A 19,581-nucleotide genomic window follows, 5' to 3' on the forward strand; every position below is an offset into this window, starting at 1 on the left:
AGTTATGCGTTAGCATGATAAAAACTTGTTGGATGAATAGGCTGATGAAACGGTCATCAAAGAAGGCGGTAATCAGGGCCTTTCCTCGCAAAGTCTCTTGCCGTCGTCCCAAAAATAGAATCCGACTCTGCTTCTATTTTGCTTCGACCGCCACCATCATGATCATGCGATACCTGTTTGTTTGTTTGTATGTACGTACGTACTACGTAGGTACATACATAGTAACATACATAGTAACATACACGCCTACATTACCAATACCCCGTCCCCTGTTCCCACATGAACCACAAACCAGCACTGAAGCTAAAGAGCATGCAGTACTAGGTATCTATCTAACAAGTTACAACCTACCTACTTAACTAGGTACACCACATAGGACAAGTTACCAACGCTATGTCAGCCAAGCCAGCTAACTGTAGCCGTTCCAATACCGGCGTGAATCCGTTTGCGGGGGGTTGGACCATCTAGTGTATGTATGAATTGTACATATGTACATGTACAATCATGCCTACAGTTCCACGCTACGGCAGAGTTGCGAAGCATTCGCGTGTGCGTGCTCAGGTAAAGTTGGTTGTGGGTGTTAATTATCCTCAACCACATGTTCGTTCGCCCCGTCCCAAACTTGCGTTACATTGGGATACTGGACCCACGATCAGCTGAAAGGGAGGACGATCAGGTTCGCGATAAGCGGCAAGGATTCATGCGACCAATCACAACTTGTGTTCAGTTCACCGTTCATCTCTACCGTGACTGTTAGTGCGTTATATCGCATAGCATGCTTGTAGCTTCGAGGCTCAGCAAAGGAAACTATTGTATCGAGCATCAACAACTTCCGATCTTGAATTCTACCCGGTTCTACACCAAGAACCAATAACCTAATCTTCTCCAGGCCAGCTACATATGTACCAAACTACCACCTATGTATTACCATACTAGGTTAGGTACTATAGTTAAAATCTACATATATGTAGCTCAGCAGGCAGTTTGCAAGCTTCATGCCCATCGTTATTCCTTGATATTAGGAAGTTCACACCATATTCAGCTAACCGGTTCCTTTCGTGACGACATAAATTCACACGTCTAAATGCGCTCGTTTAGTCTTTCGGTTCCCGGGACTTCTGGGGTTTCGGAATATTTCCAAATTACAACCATCCTACTGGCGTCTTACTGGCGTCTTACTGGCGTACCTGCCTAGTAGTAAGAGTGGCTATGCCTGTTCGAGTTCTGCTAAGACTGCTGGGTCTGCTAGTGCGGCAATATTATAGTAGGTACCTTACACACTGCCAATGCAAGAAGGGCGGCGGGCAACGAATCGAATTCTAGATTCGTATCCGATACCAGATTGTCGGGCGAAAGCTCTGTACTTTTTTAGCAATTCGAAGGTTACTAGTCCTACGCCTTGGGATTTTCGTGGCTGCAGCAATATCGATAGTACATGATCCCGAATCCCTAATTCCCCGTGTCTCCTTAACAACTGTTCAGGACATCTAGAAGTAAGCCATAGCCTTGCATATGACAGGCCTGCTGTCCAACACATTTCATGTGCAACATATACATATGTGCTTACTGCTTACCTGCCTACATTATATATGTAGGTACCTAGGTACGGTAGACATGATTGTTTGACAGCTGGAACATTCAATGTTGTAGTACGTGTTTACACGTACGATAGGTGCTCCACCGCCATTCCGGGGACAAGCAGGCTTGAGATGATATCAGTTTCAGATGCCATCATTCGACAATCTTGTGCACGTTCAAATTGTTGTGGGGTAATGTTTACAATACAAATAAATGTTTCTCTGTCTGTTCTTTCAGCTTTCAACTTGAACTAATGCTACATGTATGTATGTACAGCGATCTGCGTCAAGTTTTCTGACTGGTTCGATGTTAGTTCATCGGGCGTACACATTTATCAGCCCCAGCTAGTCATTTCAAGTTAATGTTTCCTTCGTCGATGATTCGGAGGTAGGTAATCTTTGTTAATTTAGTCGGCGACCATAAATAGAACGGGTGTTTACATAATGTGTATATATATACCTCAATTTAGATCAGATTGCCTTGTCTGCTCATGATATATATAGCATCTTCATTTCCCAGTTCCGTGTTACTAACTTGGAATCACACCTACACACGTACATATAAGTACTATGTATATAGGAGTGAGTACAAGTTGCTATAATACAAACGTCATTTATGATTTTAGTCGAATTGTCCGGCTACGCCCTAAGATTTCGGCACATCCACCGTTAGACCGTTGGCCGTTGCGCTAAGATAGTTCCAACCGAAATAGCAATTAACTATCAGCCTCGGAACAAGAAGTAAAAAGAAAAGTTCACGATTTCATTTGCAAGGATGATTTTAAGTTGGGGCAACTCTTACCGATGACGCCACATGAGTTGTGATAGAAAAGGTAGAAAGGTACAGTACAGTACATTATTCGAGTTTGTTAGTCATCTTGAGCCCGGGCAATTTAAAGACTACATGTAGCAACATCCATCCAGCCGAGTTCGAGATACAATCGCAAATCCTAAAATATCAACTGTCGGCGCCTAGGTATTATAGAGTGATCGATCACAAAAAGGGGGGGAAGGGGGATTCAAACCTACCTATATATAGGTATTTGTACCCATCAAAAGCAGATATTCACGGATTTATTGGTCTTGGTTTTCAATATTTCGACTCAATTATTTTAAAGCTATATATGGCCCAGTGCACTTGCATACCTATCGCCTGCTATCTACATGTGCATTACAGTAGTACATCCAACCTCCCAAAGATACCTTACCTACCTACTAAAAAGTACATAGGTTATTATTGTACCAACGCCCGCGGATCCCGCGTAGTGGTGGGTGGGTATATGTAGGTGGGTGAATTCAGCCAACGTATCCAGATAACCAAAATATAAACGCTCCAGGGAGGGGCATATGTTGGTCGCAGCTGGATACCTACCTGGGTAGTTAGGTAGCCTTGAGTCAACACTTTAGGTTGACTCATTGCGAAAATTTGTACCCACCCACTCACCCATCCAGCTGCAGCAGGATGCAACCCCGGCTCCCGCCGCTTCGGCAACTACTTACCTAGGCATCTAGCGTTTTCTGGTGGTCAAGGGCCGCGAGTGCTTTTCCCACGCACTCCGTAGCACCCCGACGGCATTTGGTGGCGTCGGCGTGTAATCCGTGGGGGTTTTTGGGCGTGGCGGCGGTGGTCCAGTTGGGAAATTTGTATCCCAGGACGATTCGTACCGCAGACGGGAGGGGACCAGCGGCGCGGTTGACGGCCCGGCGTCTGGTCGGCCTAATACCTGGACCGGTGTTGGGACATGGGCGCGGCTTTCTTGGGCGGAAACCCGGTGCCCGTTGCCGTGGTAGAATGTCTCCCGGGACTCTTTATCTTTAGTCTTGGACCCCCTGACGCTGCTGCCCCGGCCCCGGGTCAGTGCCGCCAGCGGGTTGCGGATGAGCTCCTCCAGGGGGCTTACCGTTGACACGCCGTCCAGTATATCCTTGGATCTAGATCTGGACTTGGACTTGCGGGACTCACCTCCTCCATTTTCTTCCTCCGAGGTATATCCTGCGTCCGTTTCGGACATGAGCCTCTCCAGGGGGTATGCCGTGGTGTTACTCCGCTGCGGCGTGTTCCGCTGGGGCACGAACGCAGCGTCATTGACCCACGGCGCCCGCGTCTTTCCCATCGGACCATCTACAGCCGTGTTCGGATTCGACGACACCAGGTTTTCCAATCCCACCGGCGCCGTGTTCGAGCGACGCACCGCGTTCCTGCGCTGCAGCGGTGCCTGCAAGGTTCTGCTGCGCGGCGGCATCTCTGCGCTCGGCGACGACGATGGTAGTGATAGTCTCTCGAATTCCTCAAGTTCCAGGAAGCGCTCGACTTCGTGGCTGCTGCTGGGCCGGTCGATGTGCTCGGTAAAGCGGCCCGGTCGTGGCTTCAACGGGGAGCCCGGCTCGCGCCGGGAGCTGGGTCTGCTGCTGCTGCTGCTGCTGGTCGACATCGGGTTTCGGGTCTAGACGCGATTAACAGTTGCGCTATCTTATCAACGCGAGGTACTTAAGATGATTCTCAATGGTTTCTTAAGACTATTACTTAATCCGGTTATATTTCTTTATTGTCTGACTGTCAATTTGCTCCGAAAAAAAATGATACACTGTACCTACTGGAAGTACAGCTTGTAGCTGCGTAAACTGTGTAAACTGTGTCTGAGATGCCACAAAGGAAGTCTATGACACCGTGGCGTAGATATTCATATTTATTCTCGAACTAGACAAGGCGATTTTTTCGAGGGATGATGGACAAAGGGGTGGTTTGGCATTGTATGTTGTTGTTCAAGGTGCTAGATGTGATTGTTCAGGGATAAAAGAGGACTTGTGTATACCCTCGATGCTAAGGGGGGAGTAAGGGGAGATGGGTTTGCTGGGCGCTGAACAATGTTCTTCGTTTCTCTCCTGGTACCTACCTAGGTATGTAGGAGTAACTCTCCTTCGTACGTAGAAAGTATGAGTGGTTGATTGTTGAATTGAATTCGGGAAGATACCTATCTACATTTGCTAGAGATTGTACCTGTCGAGTGGTATGACAATAAGAGATATGGATCCTTGTCACGAGGCAGAACTTAGAAGACGCAAAACAGCACCGTTGTTCCGCGGGGGTTTCTAAGCATCTCCCAGGGCTATAGAGACGATGGAAGCTACATGCATATGTACGCTGTCTTTGTTCTATGTGACCCCCCCATATAGTTTCAGGTACCTACCTAGGTTAGACCATTGACAACCCTGAAGCCGGGGAAGAGTCGTCTACCTAGGTTATAGCCCATCGTAGATGATTTACGATTTGTAGCCTTATGTTTGAGTATGTTCGGGACTGCAAGTGCTCGGTTCCTATAGGTATGTATCTGGCGATGCATGGCTTCCGACGACGGCGGACTAAAATAGGGGCAATCGGCGATAATTCAAGTAGCCTTTGTTCACACACATGTTGGTTTGCGTACCTGAGCTTTTTGAGGGTTACATAGGTACCTACCTAGAAATATGAAACTCTTAAACGCCAGCAGCATGCTTGGTAGGTAGTAAATTACAGCATGTAGGTGTATTGCCATACCTACAGGTTACATATCGTTGTGGATCTAGCGCACGCTCCTTCACCGAAGCCTAGGTATGGTACCTATACAGGGACGAATGCTGTTTACATGTGACGCGAGATATATGCGCGATATTGATGATACCAGGTATATCTGGCTGAACGAGGAGAACTATAGCAGGTTCTACGAAAAGGGTCCTGGATGAGAACTTGCGACCACCAACTTCAACCCATACAAATCGCAGTTGTTTTCACAACTCCTAGATAACTTCTACTGATACATCTTCGCCCGTAACACAGCCTATTCGGATAATTAACAAGCGATTGTCGCCCTCTCTTGCCATACAACTCAATGCTTAGGTATGTTATCGCCATGGGAGGAACAGCCTTTGCGACTCTCCAGACTGGTTTTCAACCGACGTAGACGTAATCTGATATATCGTCCCATCCGACGACAACAGCAGCGACGCTCCCAACGTTCGAAGGTGTCACTTGGTGAAGGTACTTATGCACACGTGACATGCAAGAAGCCTATGATAAGCCCCTTCCACCAGCTAACGGTGGTCAAGCTTTACTTCGTTCAACGCTCGGCCCCCCTATGTGCGCGAACTGAAGCTTAACTAACTTAGTATTGGAGTTATATATATCTTAGAGAAATACCAGAAAGCGACCAGGGTACAATGTATCTATACAGAAATGAACGAGAACAACTGAGATGGGATATCATCGTTTAAGTACGAGTAGTGGCCTAGGTTATCATACCTACATCACTCATACCTGCCAGACATGCTGCTTAGTGTAGGGCTTCATGCTTTTGGCCGTTTACACGTACGTAGATGGTGATGTGTAAGTGTTTTTGTGAGTACCTACCTAATTGTAACAACAAAAACCGAATTACTTACTTTTTTTATCCCTGAATAAAATCTTGTTCCTGATAAAGAGAAAAAACACAAATCAATAATCAATAGTATCCATCTGCGTATGCGATATGCAATATGCAAGCCAAGAACAAAAAAAAAAAGAATTGGACCAGTAGGGAGTCGAACCCTAGACTTCTCGCAATAGTCGATTAGATGCGAAGCGAGCACTCTACCACTGAGTTACAGGCCCCGTTGTACCCGGAGATGGAGATATCTCGGGGTTATCATTGGTAAAACTTAGTGTGAACATGCTTTATATTCGATGCAGTTTGATGGATTGGCTAGTAATAGACTGCATTAGATAGTTTTGGGGAAACGTTTTTTTAGTGTTGCTACTCAGGGGCATTAGCGAAAACTCCTAATATTAGGTAGGTAGCTGTATATTCCCCTTTCTAGTTCTTAGAAAATATCTACCCTAGGCGCACAAAATCAAATAGAACAATGCCCTTCTAACGTCATGATATACATAGGACTATATGGTATTAAGGACAATATATTTAGGGAGAAGAGCAGAAGGGCAGGGTTCATTGCGGGCTAGCATTTGGTAGCTAGTATTCATATGTCCTGCTTATATCAACGTCGACATCCTCGTTTCTTTTCAAGGTACTCGTGGAGAGTGATTACAGGGAAACTAGCAGTCACTTTAGGCAAAAGAGCGAGTCATTGTTCACGTCGCGTAGTGGCAAATATGACTTAATTCATAAAGTCATTATCTGATATGATCATGCCGAAAACCGTTCGTCATGCAAAACGGAAACCATTTCCGATAGACCAGATTCTTCCCAGACCCGAGACCCGATTTCATTCCCTAAGACACCTGAAACGAAGCATTTATGTAGCCTTGGCAGTCTGCGTAGGGGTAACCTTCTTGCCGTCCTTGTTGTAACGAACACGAGGCGGGGGTGCTCTGTTTCGGCGACCGACGCGCGATCGGACACTAGAGAATAATTTTGTTAGCATATTTGACCCTAACTTACGATAATATGGGGGTGGGGATTCGATCGAGGTTCAACCAAGGCTCATCTCAGGCGCATACGCAGTCCTCAGATGAGCGCGTAGTCGTTCTCTCGACGAGACGACGTACCGGACAATCTTGCCGTGAATGGCACAAGAGACACAGTACTGCAGCTTGAGGTACATCTTGGGAACCGTGTACTCGGCGAAGACGGAAGCATCCGAGATATCACCTGTTATGTAAAAGTTAGTTATTTGTTGGCTTCCTAGGCTTTTCCCCTGGCGGGTAAATTTGAGGGAAGGGAGGAGGGAATAGTCATACGGATGGCGGCAGACTCGACCATGTTGCGGATGGTGAATCTCTTGATTGCCTTGTCCTTGGGCGTGCATCGCGAGCAGTTGCTGCATCGGATGGGCTTGACGTGACCGCGGCCCTTCTTGTTGCGGCCGTTGTTCTTTCTCTTTTTGACCATGATTGCGGTATTCTATAATTCTCAAAGTGTTAGAGAGAATTGAATACTAGAGATTGAATTGGAATGGAACATACGATTTGTGGTTGTTGGTAGTTGTCGAAGAGAGAAGTGGGTGGTTAGAGGTTTGGGAGATTTGTCTTGTCAAGAGAAAATGGTGGGCGGAAATTTGTCTGGTCAAAGGTCGAGAGACAGGACCCCACTGCACAAAGGAAAAGAATGAGGGATGGACCAATGAGAACAATGCCTACATAGAAGTGGTAGGTGCTTAGTATTAAAGGGCAGGGTATAAAGTCAACCCTACCACGTGATTAATGATAATTATGAATAATAGTTTAGTGGTCAATGCTCAATTACCCGAATTTTGCAAGGACCCACCACACTAAGGACGACCTCAATAACTTTCGCGCTTCCTCCCCTCCATTTTTTATTTTCTTCCTTTCCACAATCCAGAATCATATTGATTGCTTAGGACGGCAGTACTCATATTGTCTAGGTATGTCTTCCTAACAGCCACAGAACTCTCCCATAATGACTATCTAACATGCTTTCTTTTATAGGCGATCATGCAGATTTTCGTCAAGACCCTCACGGGCAAGACTATCACCCTTGAGGTGGAGTCGAGCGACACCATCGACAATGTCAAGTCCAAGATCCAGGACAAGGAGGGCATCCCCCCCGACCAGCAGCGATTGATTTTCGCCGGCAAGCAACTCGAGGATGGACGTACCCTCTCCGACTACAACATCCAGAAGGAGAGCACCCTCCATCTCGTCCTCCGCCTTCGTGGTGGTGCCAAGAAGAGAAAGAAGAAGGTGTACACTACCCCCAAGAAGATCAAGCATAAGCGCAAGAAGACCAAGTTGGCTGTACTTAAGTACTACAAGGTCGACGGTGATGGCAAGATCGAGCGCCTGCGCCGAGAATGCCCTGCCGACACCGTGAGTCATCCCCATCTAACCAATTTTTGTCTTCATGCCTCGATACTAATACCAGAACAGTGCGGTGCCGGCATCTTCATGGCTGCTATGCAAGACCGACAATACTGTGGCCGATGCCACCTTACTTACGTCTTCGAAAAGCAGTAAATGCTTCGCAAGATCGACCTGGAGACTCTGGAAGTTGGGAAATAGTAAAACTGGAAATGGCTCATGGAGTATTCATGATATTACGTAAATGACTTGGCTCAGTGCCAATGAATACGAAATCATGACCAAACAATCCCAATTCTTATGATATGACATGCTTTCGATGAAAATCTGCTGTAAAGGAAGCTCTGATACTGTTGTCTGTTTATGATCCAGCGATGAGCATGGCACCGTCACACCCTTTGTGTCTCGAACCCACACTCAATATCTGTATTGGTGCTTATATGCAACTTTCGTGTCCTCTCTGAAATATGTAGTTACTGCAGTATTGCAAATTAAGTCTCGCTCTATTCGACTAAATCCCAGCTGTAAAAGCAACCAGACCGGCAAGTAATTTGCCATTGATTTTTTTTTCATTCACATAGTAGTATATCTACTACTTACTCTCTATCTTTCAATCCGTGAGAGAATTCCCTATGGACTGCCTACCTAGGTAGGTAGGTAGGTAGTCAAGGCACATAAAAGCCCATACCCATCCACAAGAAAAGAAGCATCAGCTTCCAAGAGGCGTGTCTATCTACATATATGCCCTCTGCTATCCCTCATTCGCCACAAGTATTCCCATTCTCATCCGAACCCTTTTCCCCATAAGATCCCAAGCATGTTTACCCAGGTACCTAGGTAGCGCAGCCTAATTATTAGGAAACCCCGCCCTCAGATTCTCATACTTGGTAAACGGCACATCGACACAGTTCGGCGTGCGATCCAGATTCTGCGGGCCGCCCAGGACCTCCACCACATTACTGATCAGGCTCTCGGGCCCCTCCTTATCGGCGCTGCTCTCCCACCACATGGCGCCGCCGAGGCGGTGGTCGCGCACATACTTCGCCTTCGCGCGCGCCAGGGGCACCGTGTCGTAGCTGACCATCGTCCGCGTGCTGGGGGAGTAGCAGTAGCTGGCGGCGACCTGGTAGTCGATTTGCTCGGTGGACCCCGGGAGCGGGAGCTTCTTGTAGTCGTGCACGCCGTTCTCCCAGGTGCCCTCGCCGACGCCGTTGTAGGGGGTCCCCGGGCCGTCGGTGTTCTGGAAGGCGCGGCCGTAGAGCGGCATGCCGATTACGATCTTGTGCGGGGGCACGCCGTGAGAGGTGTAGTACTGCAGGGCGGCGGAGGTGCTGAAGGGGGTGGACTTGGGGTTCGACGTGCTGGGGTAGATGTTGGCTTGGTGGCCGGACGTGGAGTCCCAGGAGCCGGCGTAGTCGTACGCCATCAGGTTCCAGAAGTCAAGGAGGCGGTCCATGGCGGGGAGGTCCAGCTTGGAGTAGTTCTGCGCGCCGGCTGGGCAGGCGACGGTTAGCTCGAAGTGGTACGGTCGCGGCAGGGTGCGGCTGTAGGCGTCCATGGCTTCGCGCACGGCGCGCAGAAGGGATACCCAGTCCGCGGCTTCGGACGGCGACTGCGGGTACTCCCAGTCAATGTCGATGCCGTCGAAGCCCAGGTTCTTGATGAGTTCGACGCAGCTGTTCGCAAAAGTGGCGCGGCCCTGGGGCGTCGAGGCCGGCTGCCGGAAGTTGCTGCTATATGTCCATCCGCCCACTGACAACTTTTTTTAGTTCATTAAAGTTAGTATTCTGATACGTAGGTAGGTAGGTAAGTAGGTTCGAAGGAATCTCAGCTACTGTTTACATACTAAAACTTTGAGATTCCGGTTCCTCCGCTTCAGCAAGTTGAGCTGTTTCAGGCATCCATACAGGTTGTTGCCCGAGTCGTTCCAGCTGTCGCCTTCCCAGTGAATATCGGTGTCGGCCCAGGTGTCCGTGAGCCACACCTCGCCGGTCTCGGGGCGCACGTTGGCGAAGGCGTAGAGGACGTGGGTGAGCTTCTCGACGGGCAGGTCTTGCGGCCGGTGCTTGCGGCCGTAGATGGCCCAGTTCACGAAGTAGGCGACTGTGCGGTATTGCTCTGGTCCATGCCCTCCTCTCATTTTGTCGGAGCTCCAAGGGTATAGAATAGATAAACTAGTAGGAATAAGTTGGTGGAAGGCAGTGGTAAGAGGACTGATGAGTGAGATAGACAAGCAGGAAGGATAGAGATGGGTGAGTATGAAGGCGGTTAAGAGTACTGTCACGGGTAGAATGTAAGTGAGAAGAGTTCGTAGACTGGGCATATATGCAGTTCTTATAAAGTCAGTCGGACTCTTTAATAATATGTTGTATTTTACGTTGTATTTTCTTTGTTCCTAGTTTTCATGTATGTATTATCAAGGTACGATACTTCGTATAACGCTTAAAACATGTACGAGCTCAGCTTGAGCTATGCTATGTATGTGTGATGCGTGGCGCGGGGCTTGTCAGAGTGGCAATGCAGATGCAACATCAAGCAAGCTATCCATGGATGTATCAGTAGCTCATTAGATCCTGGGGTGTTGTAATCCAATCAATTCTCAACATTCCAGGTAACGATCCCCGCGAATGGTGAATTCTGTTGTCATGATGTGGGTTCATTGGCGGTGGAGTCGCAGAGTTGTAGCTCTCCAGCTGGACGGCACGGAAGACCGAGAGAGATGCATAACGGATGAGTGGAGATCAGGTACCTAGTTAGTTACCATTCAAAGTTACATACATCATCAATGTGGGAGACCTCCCATTGCGTGGCAGTGTGGCTGAGAACTACTAGTAGTAACTACATAGATGTGGCTTGTGCGTACTCATGCAGTGACCCATAATTCCGGATGGCCATCCGGAAGAGGATCACGGACCACGTGCTAATTAATGCTCATTCATCGCCGTTCTCTAAGTTGGCCATTCTTCTTCTTATTTTTTTATTCTGCATTTAAGTTATTTAGTGCTTTTCATATCGTCCTCTCGCTATTATCTGCTATTTAACATCCTTAGTGGATATTGGATATCCTACTGATACAGAAAGTACAAACTTGAGGGTCCCATGTGACTAGGAAGTCTACACCGGGCAGGGCGGCGCCGGCGCCGGCTTCAGGTAGTGGCACTAACTAGCAAAGATTATGGCGAAGACTATTTTGATTGAGTGAGAGGAGTTAAAAACCACCATGGCGAGTAAATATCTAATTGAAACCACTAACAACACATATACCAAATTCTGAGTGGCAGATACCGGCTATTTTTCCAAAGTAGTCTAAACTTACGATGTAGCCTCCCGGGGCACCTTTGACGCGGGAGCATTTGTGTTTTCCACGTGGTCTATCTTTCGTGAATGTCTATTTATACTTTCAACAACGAAGCTTGCTGAAAAGTCCCAGTAGTGACAGATACTGACTATGAGGTAGCACATTACTCTAACCTACTGTAAGAACTAAGATAGTATAAGATTTATCTTGATGGTTTGGAGCATTTGTGTCAGCTTTAAGCACTGCTCTAGCCAGCCAATGTTTACACCTGATGCCAAATGTTTACAGTTACACGTCAAATGCCACGGCAGCTTCATTCTTACTACCGTGTTTGAAAAATCAAGAACGGGAAAACTGATATTGGACTTCAATAATTGAAGTTCAGAGCCCCCAAAGGGCAGGTAACCTAGATTCATGGAAGAGATGAGGTATAAGCATTTGTATATAGGGGTGGTATTAGGCCAGCTTAATACTATGAAGTCACATTATACTTGATACAGAAACTCTGGGTTAAATACTACGAAATAACCCGCAGCACATCCAAATAGTAGAAAGCCACCAGCCGAATAGTACGCACGATAACCTTCAACTAATCTATGTCTGGTTTCTATCAAGCATCTCCGTCTTAAAATAATGTCAGATTTTAGATCTATGGCTTCTTTGGTGGAAAGGTTATTGCTACCATATGTCTTTCGGAGATAAACAATAATCACCCATAAATACCAGCCTTCCCCGAGAAGGTCAAAAGAGCCTTGGACCAAGAGAGAAGAAAACCCCCCCTGTTTCTAGTTGTGCTCAAGAAACAATACAACTCTTCAAGATCTATCTGGATTAATTTCCCCCATCTTCCTTCTTATCCCCAATTCACTCTAACCAACTCTTCCACTACAAGAGTAGTCCTCTACCACAGCTTATAGCTTCCCCGTCTAAATCATCTACTGTTTCAAGATGCCTACCGGTTGGTCTGATCTCCCCATGGAGCTGAAGTTGATGGTCTTCGGACACCTAGATGGCAAAAACTGCACTTCGAGAGACGAGAAGCAAGACGACCGTCTTGCTCACCACAAGTCGGCATACGCCGCAGTCTCGAGGCAATGGCAAGCCTACTTCGAGCCCATCAACTTCGAGCGACTAGTGGTCCGCCAATCCGAGCTCTCCTATTTCGACCAAATCATCGACGACCATCGGATGTTCGATGTGCGGGCGTTGTGGCTGCGTATCGAGCTCCCGCGCTATGGCTGCGACTCGTGTGCCAAGGCGGAGAGCAAGAAGGAGGCCTCGACCAACAACCGCATCTTCACCGAGGCGCTGTGGAACCTCTTCAACATCCTGGACAAGTGGCAGAAGAGGAGTGGTGCCATCGGAACCCGCAAGCTCTGGCTCAAACTGATCCTTAGCGTATACTCGCCCAGCGACCGCGAGCACCACTACCGCTCCCACTGCTTCGATGACGACATCCAGGGGGGCTACACGGGCGACTACGTACCACACCATGACCCGGCCCACCACTGGCGCCGCGGCCAGCAGACGCGGCCGAACGTGGAGACGCAACTGCGCCACATGGGCTCCCCCCTCTACTACGACTTCAGCCGCATCCACCCCCCCGAGGCCCGCCACTTCCCCCAACTCAAGTTCGTCCGGGCCCTGCTCACGCCGCGCCAGTACTCCCGGCCCCTCTCCAATCTGCACCTGGTCATCCGCAGCCTCCCGCGGCTCGAGGTCCTGCGCCTCGAGACCTTCCGCGACGTGACCGGCGACCGGGAGTGGGACCGGGCCTGGGACTTCGCCGCGACGCTGCGCGCGCTGCCGCGCTCCCTGCGCAAGTTCAGCGCCTTCGAGGACTCGAGCCCCGCGCTCGCGCCCCCCGCCCCCGTCGTCATCGCGCCGATGTCGTCGACGCTGCTCGAGGCCACGGCGCAGCGCCTGGCCGAGATCGACGCCTCCTTCCTCGTCTGCGCCGAGTGGTTCTTCCGCCGGTTCCTGCCCAGCGAGATCGACGAGACGGCCCAGCGCGACTTCTGGCCCAGGCTGCGCGCGCTCTCGCTGACCTCGGCGCAGCTTCGGGTGGAGGGGGCCGCCGATGACCGCGCCGAGGTGCTCGAGTGCGCGGCGCGCGCGGCGCTGCGCATGCCGGTGCTAGGCGTCATGGAGATCTGGCACGGCGAGGAGGGCGAGGTGCGTATCTTTCGGTACACGTGCCGCAAGGAGAACGCCAACGATAGGGGGAAGACGTCGACGGTGCATGTGCTGGACTCGCACGCGGTTCCCATGGAGCTCCGCGAGAGTGTTGTAAGCGAGTGGCAGGCGGTTGCGTGCAAGTATGGCAACGGCGCGTTGAAAGTGGAGCGCACGAAGCTGTCGAGTCGTGATATCAGGTCGCATGGATCGGCGCTGCGCTGGCTGGAGAGGCGCCGCGATATCGTCTCGGCGGGGTCGGCGCGGCAGCTCGCGTGGGAGGCGAGGAACTTGAGACGTGTGCTGCCGACGCCGAGTGTGCCGGCGGCGCCGCGTGGGATTAATTGAGGCATCCCTGTCATGTTCACACTTGCGATAATTCTGCTGCGTTTACTTATTCATCAGGTAAGCCATATTTAGCTTCTATCTTCATACGTGATTAGTAGCTGACCAAACAAGCAGGTTTTATACCTTTCATCGAAAACTTGTCATTCATAATATCATCAGCGCTACCAGCCCTGCAGTCTGGTCGCTTGACCTATCAACCTACTGGTATTATTCGTGGATGCCTAGGCCACACAAATCCATGGCTACCTCAACACGCCCCGACCGAGCCTTACATAGTCCCTGGAGCCGTCAACGACAACCCACCGTCAACAACCATGATCGTGCCCCAGATGAATTCGTTGGTAGCCAGCGTCAGCACCACCTACACGACCGTCATTTGTTAGTCAGTCCAGCTACAACAACCTAAGTTTAAAACCAAAACCAAAAAAAAAAGAACAAAAAAAATGAAGAAAAGGAACGAGAAGGAACGAGAAGCCACATCACTTCACATAAAAAAAGAATTTACGAAATCTCGAAGAAAAAGAGGGGGTTGGAAAGGGGGTAACATACACTCGCCAGCTCCCCCGGCGTACCCATCCTTTTCCCCTTCTTCGTGATGCCCATGCCCTCCACGAACCGCAGGAACCGCTCCTCGTCGACCACGCTCAGATTCTCCTCGTTGGAGGGGCCTGTTGTTAGCTCCGAGGGGAAGTAGCCTGTTTTGCCCATTTGTTAGTTACTAGGTACGCAAGCATGTGGTATGGTTGGTTTGGCTTGGATTGGTTTTGGAATTTGAGGAATGAGATGGAATGAAATAAGCGAGTTATGTTGCAGGATTGATAGGGAGGAGGAGGATGGAAAGTGGTGGAGGCTTTTTTAGGTGCTTATGGAGAAATAGGGGCAGAAAAGGTGGGGATAGAGCGTCCAATGAACACAAAAAATCTGCTTTTTGTTTCTCTCTTACCTGGCGCGATGCCATTCACGCGAATATTGATATTGTCATGGCTGAGCTCAAACGCCAACTGGCGCGTTAGGTGCGTGAATGCGGCTTTGCTGGCCTGAAATATGATATCATCTAGGTATTAGCGAAGAAAAAAAAACCACCCTAAGAACAACAACCTCCTAGGACGATAGGAAGAAGAAGAGAAGAGAAGAGGGACTAGGTAGGTAGGCGTACGTTGTACGCGAACTGGCGGTTTTGCGGTCTGGAAAAGGGGTGTTAATTATTTTGTCCCCTCCATTCTAAGCAAGTACTAGGGTAGATAGGGAGGGAAGACTAACAACCGCAACAGACCCGAGATCGAACCAATATTAATCACGTTCCCGGGCCTCCCGGCCGGGCTGGACGCGGCCTTGGCGAGGAGAGGGACGAAGGCGGCCGTGACGAAGTACTGCGAGGTTACGTTGATGTCGTACGCTGTGTAGCCATGGAGTAGTTAGACTCCCATCACACACAGTAGCGGGGGGGGGGGGGCTGTTTCGCACTCTTCTGCCAGTTCCCTTCCTTATCCTCAGCAAGCATACCCTCGCTAAACGCCTCGGGGCCATCCTCAGGCGTTGCTTCCGTCTTGCCGAGCCACGTACCGGCGTTATTGACAAGACTGCCGCGCGCAACAATCAGCACACAACGCATTCAACCCCCCTCGTTTTTTTCCCTTCTCCCTCTTTCCTGGAGGGGGAAGAACCTTACACATTAACAAAACCCTCTCTATCCCTAATCTTCGCCACAACATCCCTAATGCTGTCCTTAGACGTGATGTCGCCGACAACCGGCACGATGCTGCCTCCCGACAGCCCCAGCCTCTCGGGGGAGCCGTGGATGCGGGCGCTCGTCTCGAGGACGTCGGCGCGGCGGCCTGTGATGTAGACCCTGGCTCCGTTGACTGCGAGGGTTTGGGCTATCACTGAGAACGAGGGAAAGAAACACCTTGTGCATTAATAGGGGTAAAAGAGAAAATAGGGGGAGAGGGGGGGTAAAAGTTGCTATGACCTCCGATAATAGGGGGGTAGGTAGGTACTTACTCAGTCCGATGCCGGTGCCCCCGCCAGTGACTGCGTAAAACCAAGAATTGGTTAGTAAAAGAGGGGGCTCTGAGGTAGAAAAGGGGCGGAAAACCAACCGACGGCCACCCAACCCTTTACTGAAAGCAACGCCGCGGCGGAAAGGGGGTGAGGAGTTGCCATGCTGAATAGGAAGCTTGACTGATAAAAAGGGGGTGATAGCAAAAGGGGAAGAAGCGATTACAGGAGAAAGTAATTAGAGCGAGAGAGCAAGAAAAGAAAGAGCAAGAAAAGAGAGAAAGAGGAAAAAAGCAAGGAAAGGGGCAAAGGAAAAGAGACAGAGCGACGCTTATAAATGTCCCATACCCTTGGCGAAGCATCAGTACGACCAATAGTATCTTCCTAGGCAGCTAAGTAGGCACGCAGCATGATAGACGGGACAGGGGATGGTCTGTCAATGCAAAAGCCTCCTCATGCTGAGAAACACACACAAAACCAGTTGTCACAAGCCGTTACGCCTCTTTACGGATATCCACTTTGCGGCCGATCCGGATAGACCCAGGCAGCTAGGTAACCGAGTCACTGCACCGCTACCACATGAATAGCGGGGAAGACGAGGTTTGACCAATCAACTTATTCCAGATAATCTAGGAATGTAGGTCAGGGTCAGCCACCAAATTCTCAAAATTCACACATTCTCATATTTTCAAATCCTTTCAATTTACACTCATCTCACTTAATTATGTCGAGTATCGCAAAAAGTACAGTCTCCTTGTAGTCTGGCGCCTGAACCTCGATGCTCCTGTACAAAATAAACATGCATTACGATACGACATTGGATGCTCGCCAACTAAAAACTAAGCTAACCCATCCGTCCGTCGTCGTCAAATGGGTATACGCAAGATCCTTTCCCTTAGCCCCGATGTGTGTCAAGGGACATCGTAAGAATCCATCGAAATCGGGGGGTTGACACGCTCCGTCTGTGACGTCCTCCTGCTATGATGCCCCTTGTCGATTAATAGTGACTGTCGCCGAACGCCTGTGGTGGTATACAATTGTATTCATTGCCTTCCCCATGCCAATCCCTAAGCTCCACTTTACCCCTGATTGCTCTACAAACCAGCAAACTGTGGACTGCCTGGATGAAGAACGTTGTATGACCCTCCATTTGTTGATTTTAAGAATGCAGATTCACGCTCGGCCTTCTCGCGATCCATCTGAGCCTTGTCGGCTTTAGTCATCCGAGGTTTTCTTACGGCGCCACCACGAGATCCGGGTCCGCCTCCACGGCCTCTTCCTGCAGCGGCAGTAGCTCCGCGGGCACCGCCACGACCACCGCGCGAGCCTCGTCCTCTCTTGGGCTGACCGTCACTACTAAAACGTATTAGTATAATTAAATGATTAAAATGTAGGCGGTATACGTACCGTCCAGGTTCTGGCTTCTCGACCTCTGGTATCAACGGGCCAGAGTAAACGAAGAAGCCATCCCTGCTGGCAGCAGCCTGCTCCTCCCATAACAATTCAGAGTCATCCACAAAGTCGTCGTCCTTGTCATATTCATCCTCCTTGAAATGTCTCTTCTTCTTTGCCGGTTTGCCATCGGTGGCTTTATCTGGTCCACTCATACCGCCCATCTCAACATTGGAGTCCTCGTTGTCCGACTCATCAACAGACATTTCGTCACCTTCCCGACTAGAGTCGTTTTGGGCCAACGCCGCAGACGCAGCAGCGATACGAGCTTTACGAGCCTTATGCTCAGCCTGTCGTGGGTGGAGCGCATCCCAACCATATTGATCCTCGGCCATTCGCATGAAGTTGATATACTTGTTTGTCTCTCCATTCAATGGAATGTTGAGAACAATAGACGGCGCGATGAATTCAGAACCAGGTTCGGCTTTCCCAAAATCCAGGATAGAGCGGTCGGACCCACCAGGAAGAGGCGCAAGTGCTTCTTTCGAAGCATTAACATGAGGGGATGATGAGGCTGTACTGTGATTTTTCGGCGCGGACTTCTTTGTAACAGCTGCACCAATCGTAGTAATTGATGTTGGTCGGATCTCAATCTTGGAAGCAGCGGTAGGTGCCAGAGGTGGTGCTAGCTTTTTGCTCTCCTTGGGTTCCTTGGGTTCCTTGGGCTCCTTGTGTTCCTTAGCCTCCTTGGTATTCTTGCTTTCTTTAGCCTCGGTCGTGTGTGGCTTGGGAACCGGAGGAGCTACGAACTCCTTCCGGAAGGGATTAGGTGATTCTGACATTGATTTGGCCTCTTTCTGAATACGTGGTGGAGGTTGGGAATGAGATTGTGATTGTTGTTGAAGGCTTTGAGCAAAAGAGGTATGTGATGGAACAGGAGAAATAATATTGGGTACAGGTGGATCAACAAGACTGGCAATGGAGGGGGAGGCACTTGCTCGATTAATGATGTTTGAGGTGGAAGGAGCACGAGGAGAGCCCATGGGGTTAGAATAGCTATGTGTAACCATCGTTTCTCTGATAGGGTCGTAATTAGATGAGCGAATGGGGTCATAGTTGGTACCACTCGTCCGAGAAGGAGCAGTAGGGCGTGTTGGTTGTTGAGATTGCTGAGATTGTTGACGAAGGTATGTTTGTGGGGGCTCAGGTTCCGCGTTCAAAATGCTGGACATTGATCCTGGCATGCCCTCACGTTTCACTTCCCGGGGAGGAATCGGTTGTTGACGATTGTTAACTGTGCTCGACTCGGTGACTTTGGCCTGCCGTGATGATGTAAGAACACTAGAGCCAGCACCACCAGCGACGCTTGTAGCACGTGATGGTGGTTCACCGGCCTCGCCATCGAGGGAAGTTATCTTTCGCCTCCTTGAAGTAGTGGGCGCATTGGGATCCTTTTGTTTTCGAACCCGCTTGACCTTCTCTCCTTCCTCCGGGTTGGCACTGGCACTACTTCGCTTGTTAATTCTTGTTCCGGGCTTAGGGCCAGGTTTCCTTCTAGGCAAACCGTCTTTGGTAAGCATGGGCTGGCCAGTTCCATCATATCGAATAGTCGTAGGGTCTACTACAATTTCATCGAGTTCCCCACCATTCTTTGACCTGTTATATGCACTGGGTGATGCAGGGGCTGACAGCATAGAAGGCGGATCTGATAATTCCGGAGAAGAGCTGTATCGCTGTGGGGCATTGCTAGAACCCGCAGCCATTATGGCGGTCGAACGATCAAGCCCAAATAAATGCCAATCCAGTCCAATCCACTGATGCAACCCAAACGCTTGACCAAATCGAACGTCGACCAAGATCCCCTTTAATTCCTCCTAAGTGATGTTGTTGCCAGTGTGCGTATGTGTGGATGCGATGCGAGATGAGGAATGAGAGGAAGCCAACTGAGACCCAAAATTCTAGGATGAATTAAAATTCACCTAGTAATGAGGATTCTTATAGCT

The 19,581-nt window shown here is 49.5% G+C and overlaps 7 protein-coding genes and 1 non-coding gene across 8 annotated transcripts; 2 read left to right on the forward strand and 6 right to left on the reverse strand.

Annotated features, from left to right (window-relative positions):
- Positions 1-3,085: 3,085 nt before the first annotated feature.
- On the reverse strand, positions 3,086-4,009 carry GGS25DRAFT_526152 (uncharacterized protein; the record flags this gene model as incomplete). The annotated part of the gene is made up of 1 exon (XM_049264929.1): positions 3,086-4,009. The coding sequence occupies one exon, from the start codon at positions 4,007-4,009 to the stop codon at positions 3,086-3,088; it is 924 nt and encodes a 307-aa protein (XP_049112184.1).
- A 2,107-nt stretch (positions 4,010-6,116) lies between these two features.
- GGS25DRAFT_t119 lies at positions 6,117-6,201 on the reverse strand. The gene has a single exon. It is a non-coding gene; the product is annotated as a tRNA-Ala (tRNA).
- Positions 6,202-6,677: 476 nt separating this feature from the next.
- Positions 6,678-7,660, reverse strand: GGS25DRAFT_509977 (ribosomal protein). Its single transcript, XM_049262617.1, has 4 exons — positions 7,513-7,660; positions 7,288-7,450; positions 7,096-7,198; positions 6,678-6,948 (listed from the first exon to the last, which is right to left on the reverse strand). The coding sequence occupies exons 2-4, from the start codon at positions 7,436-7,438 to the stop codon at positions 6,843-6,845; spliced, it is 360 nt and encodes a 119-aa protein (XP_049112185.1). The 5' UTR covers positions 7,439-7,450; positions 7,513-7,660; the 3' UTR covers positions 6,678-6,842.
- A 341-nt stretch (positions 7,661-8,001) lies between these two features.
- GGS25DRAFT_516128 (ubiquitin family-domain-containing protein) lies at positions 8,002-8,523 on the forward strand (the record flags this gene model as incomplete). The annotated part of the gene is made up of 2 exons (XM_049263160.1): positions 8,002-8,376; positions 8,437-8,523. 2 exons carry the CDS (start codon positions 8,002-8,004, stop codon positions 8,521-8,523), a joined length of 462 nt encoding a protein of 153 aa, XP_049112186.1.
- Positions 8,524-9,214: 691 nt separating this feature from the next.
- On the reverse strand, positions 9,215-10,507 carry GGS25DRAFT_516129 (glycoside hydrolase family 18 protein; the record flags this gene model as incomplete). The annotated part of the gene is made up of 2 exons (XM_049263161.1): positions 9,215-10,126; positions 10,214-10,507. The coding sequence occupies 2 exons, from the start codon at positions 10,505-10,507 to the stop codon at positions 9,215-9,217; spliced, it is 1,206 nt and encodes a 401-aa protein (XP_049112187.1).
- A 1,741-nt stretch (positions 10,508-12,248) lies between these two features.
- On the forward strand, positions 12,249-14,329 carry GGS25DRAFT_528129 (uncharacterized protein). Its single transcript, XM_049265157.1, has one exon. The coding sequence runs from the start codon at positions 12,614-12,616 to the stop codon at positions 14,186-14,188; it is 1,575 nt and encodes a 524-aa protein (XP_049112188.1). The 5' UTR covers positions 12,249-12,613; the 3' UTR covers positions 14,189-14,329.
- Positions 14,330-14,394: 65 nt separating this feature from the next.
- Positions 14,395-16,482, reverse strand: GGS25DRAFT_80382 (NAD(P)-binding protein). Its single transcript, XM_049266035.1, has 9 exons — positions 16,288-16,482; positions 16,190-16,219; positions 15,858-16,071; positions 15,653-15,768; positions 15,449-15,584; positions 15,345-15,372; positions 15,132-15,225; positions 14,738-14,883; positions 14,395-14,549 (listed from the first exon to the last, which is right to left on the reverse strand). Exons 1-9 carry the CDS (start codon positions 16,349-16,351, stop codon positions 14,457-14,459), a joined length of 921 nt encoding a protein of 306 aa, XP_049112189.1. The 5' UTR covers positions 16,352-16,482; the 3' UTR covers positions 14,395-14,456.
- Positions 16,483-17,280: 798 nt separating this feature from the next.
- On the reverse strand, positions 17,281-19,341 carry GGS25DRAFT_516130 (HPC2-domain-containing protein; the record flags this gene model as incomplete). Its single annotated transcript, XM_049263162.1, has 2 exons — positions 17,281-17,542; positions 17,594-19,341. The coding sequence occupies 2 exons, from the start codon at positions 19,339-19,341 to the stop codon at positions 17,281-17,283; spliced, it is 2,010 nt and encodes a 669-aa protein (XP_049112190.1).
- Between the last annotated feature and the right edge of the window lie 240 nt (positions 19,342-19,581).

The sequence above is a fragment of the Hypoxylon fragiforme genome, assembly GCF_022984875.1.
Source record: "Hypoxylon fragiforme strain CBS 206.31 chromosome Unknown GGS25scaffold_10, whole genome shotgun sequence".
In the NCBI taxonomy this organism is placed as follows: Eukaryota; Fungi; Ascomycota; class Sordariomycetes; order Xylariales; family Hypoxylaceae; genus Hypoxylon; species Hypoxylon fragiforme.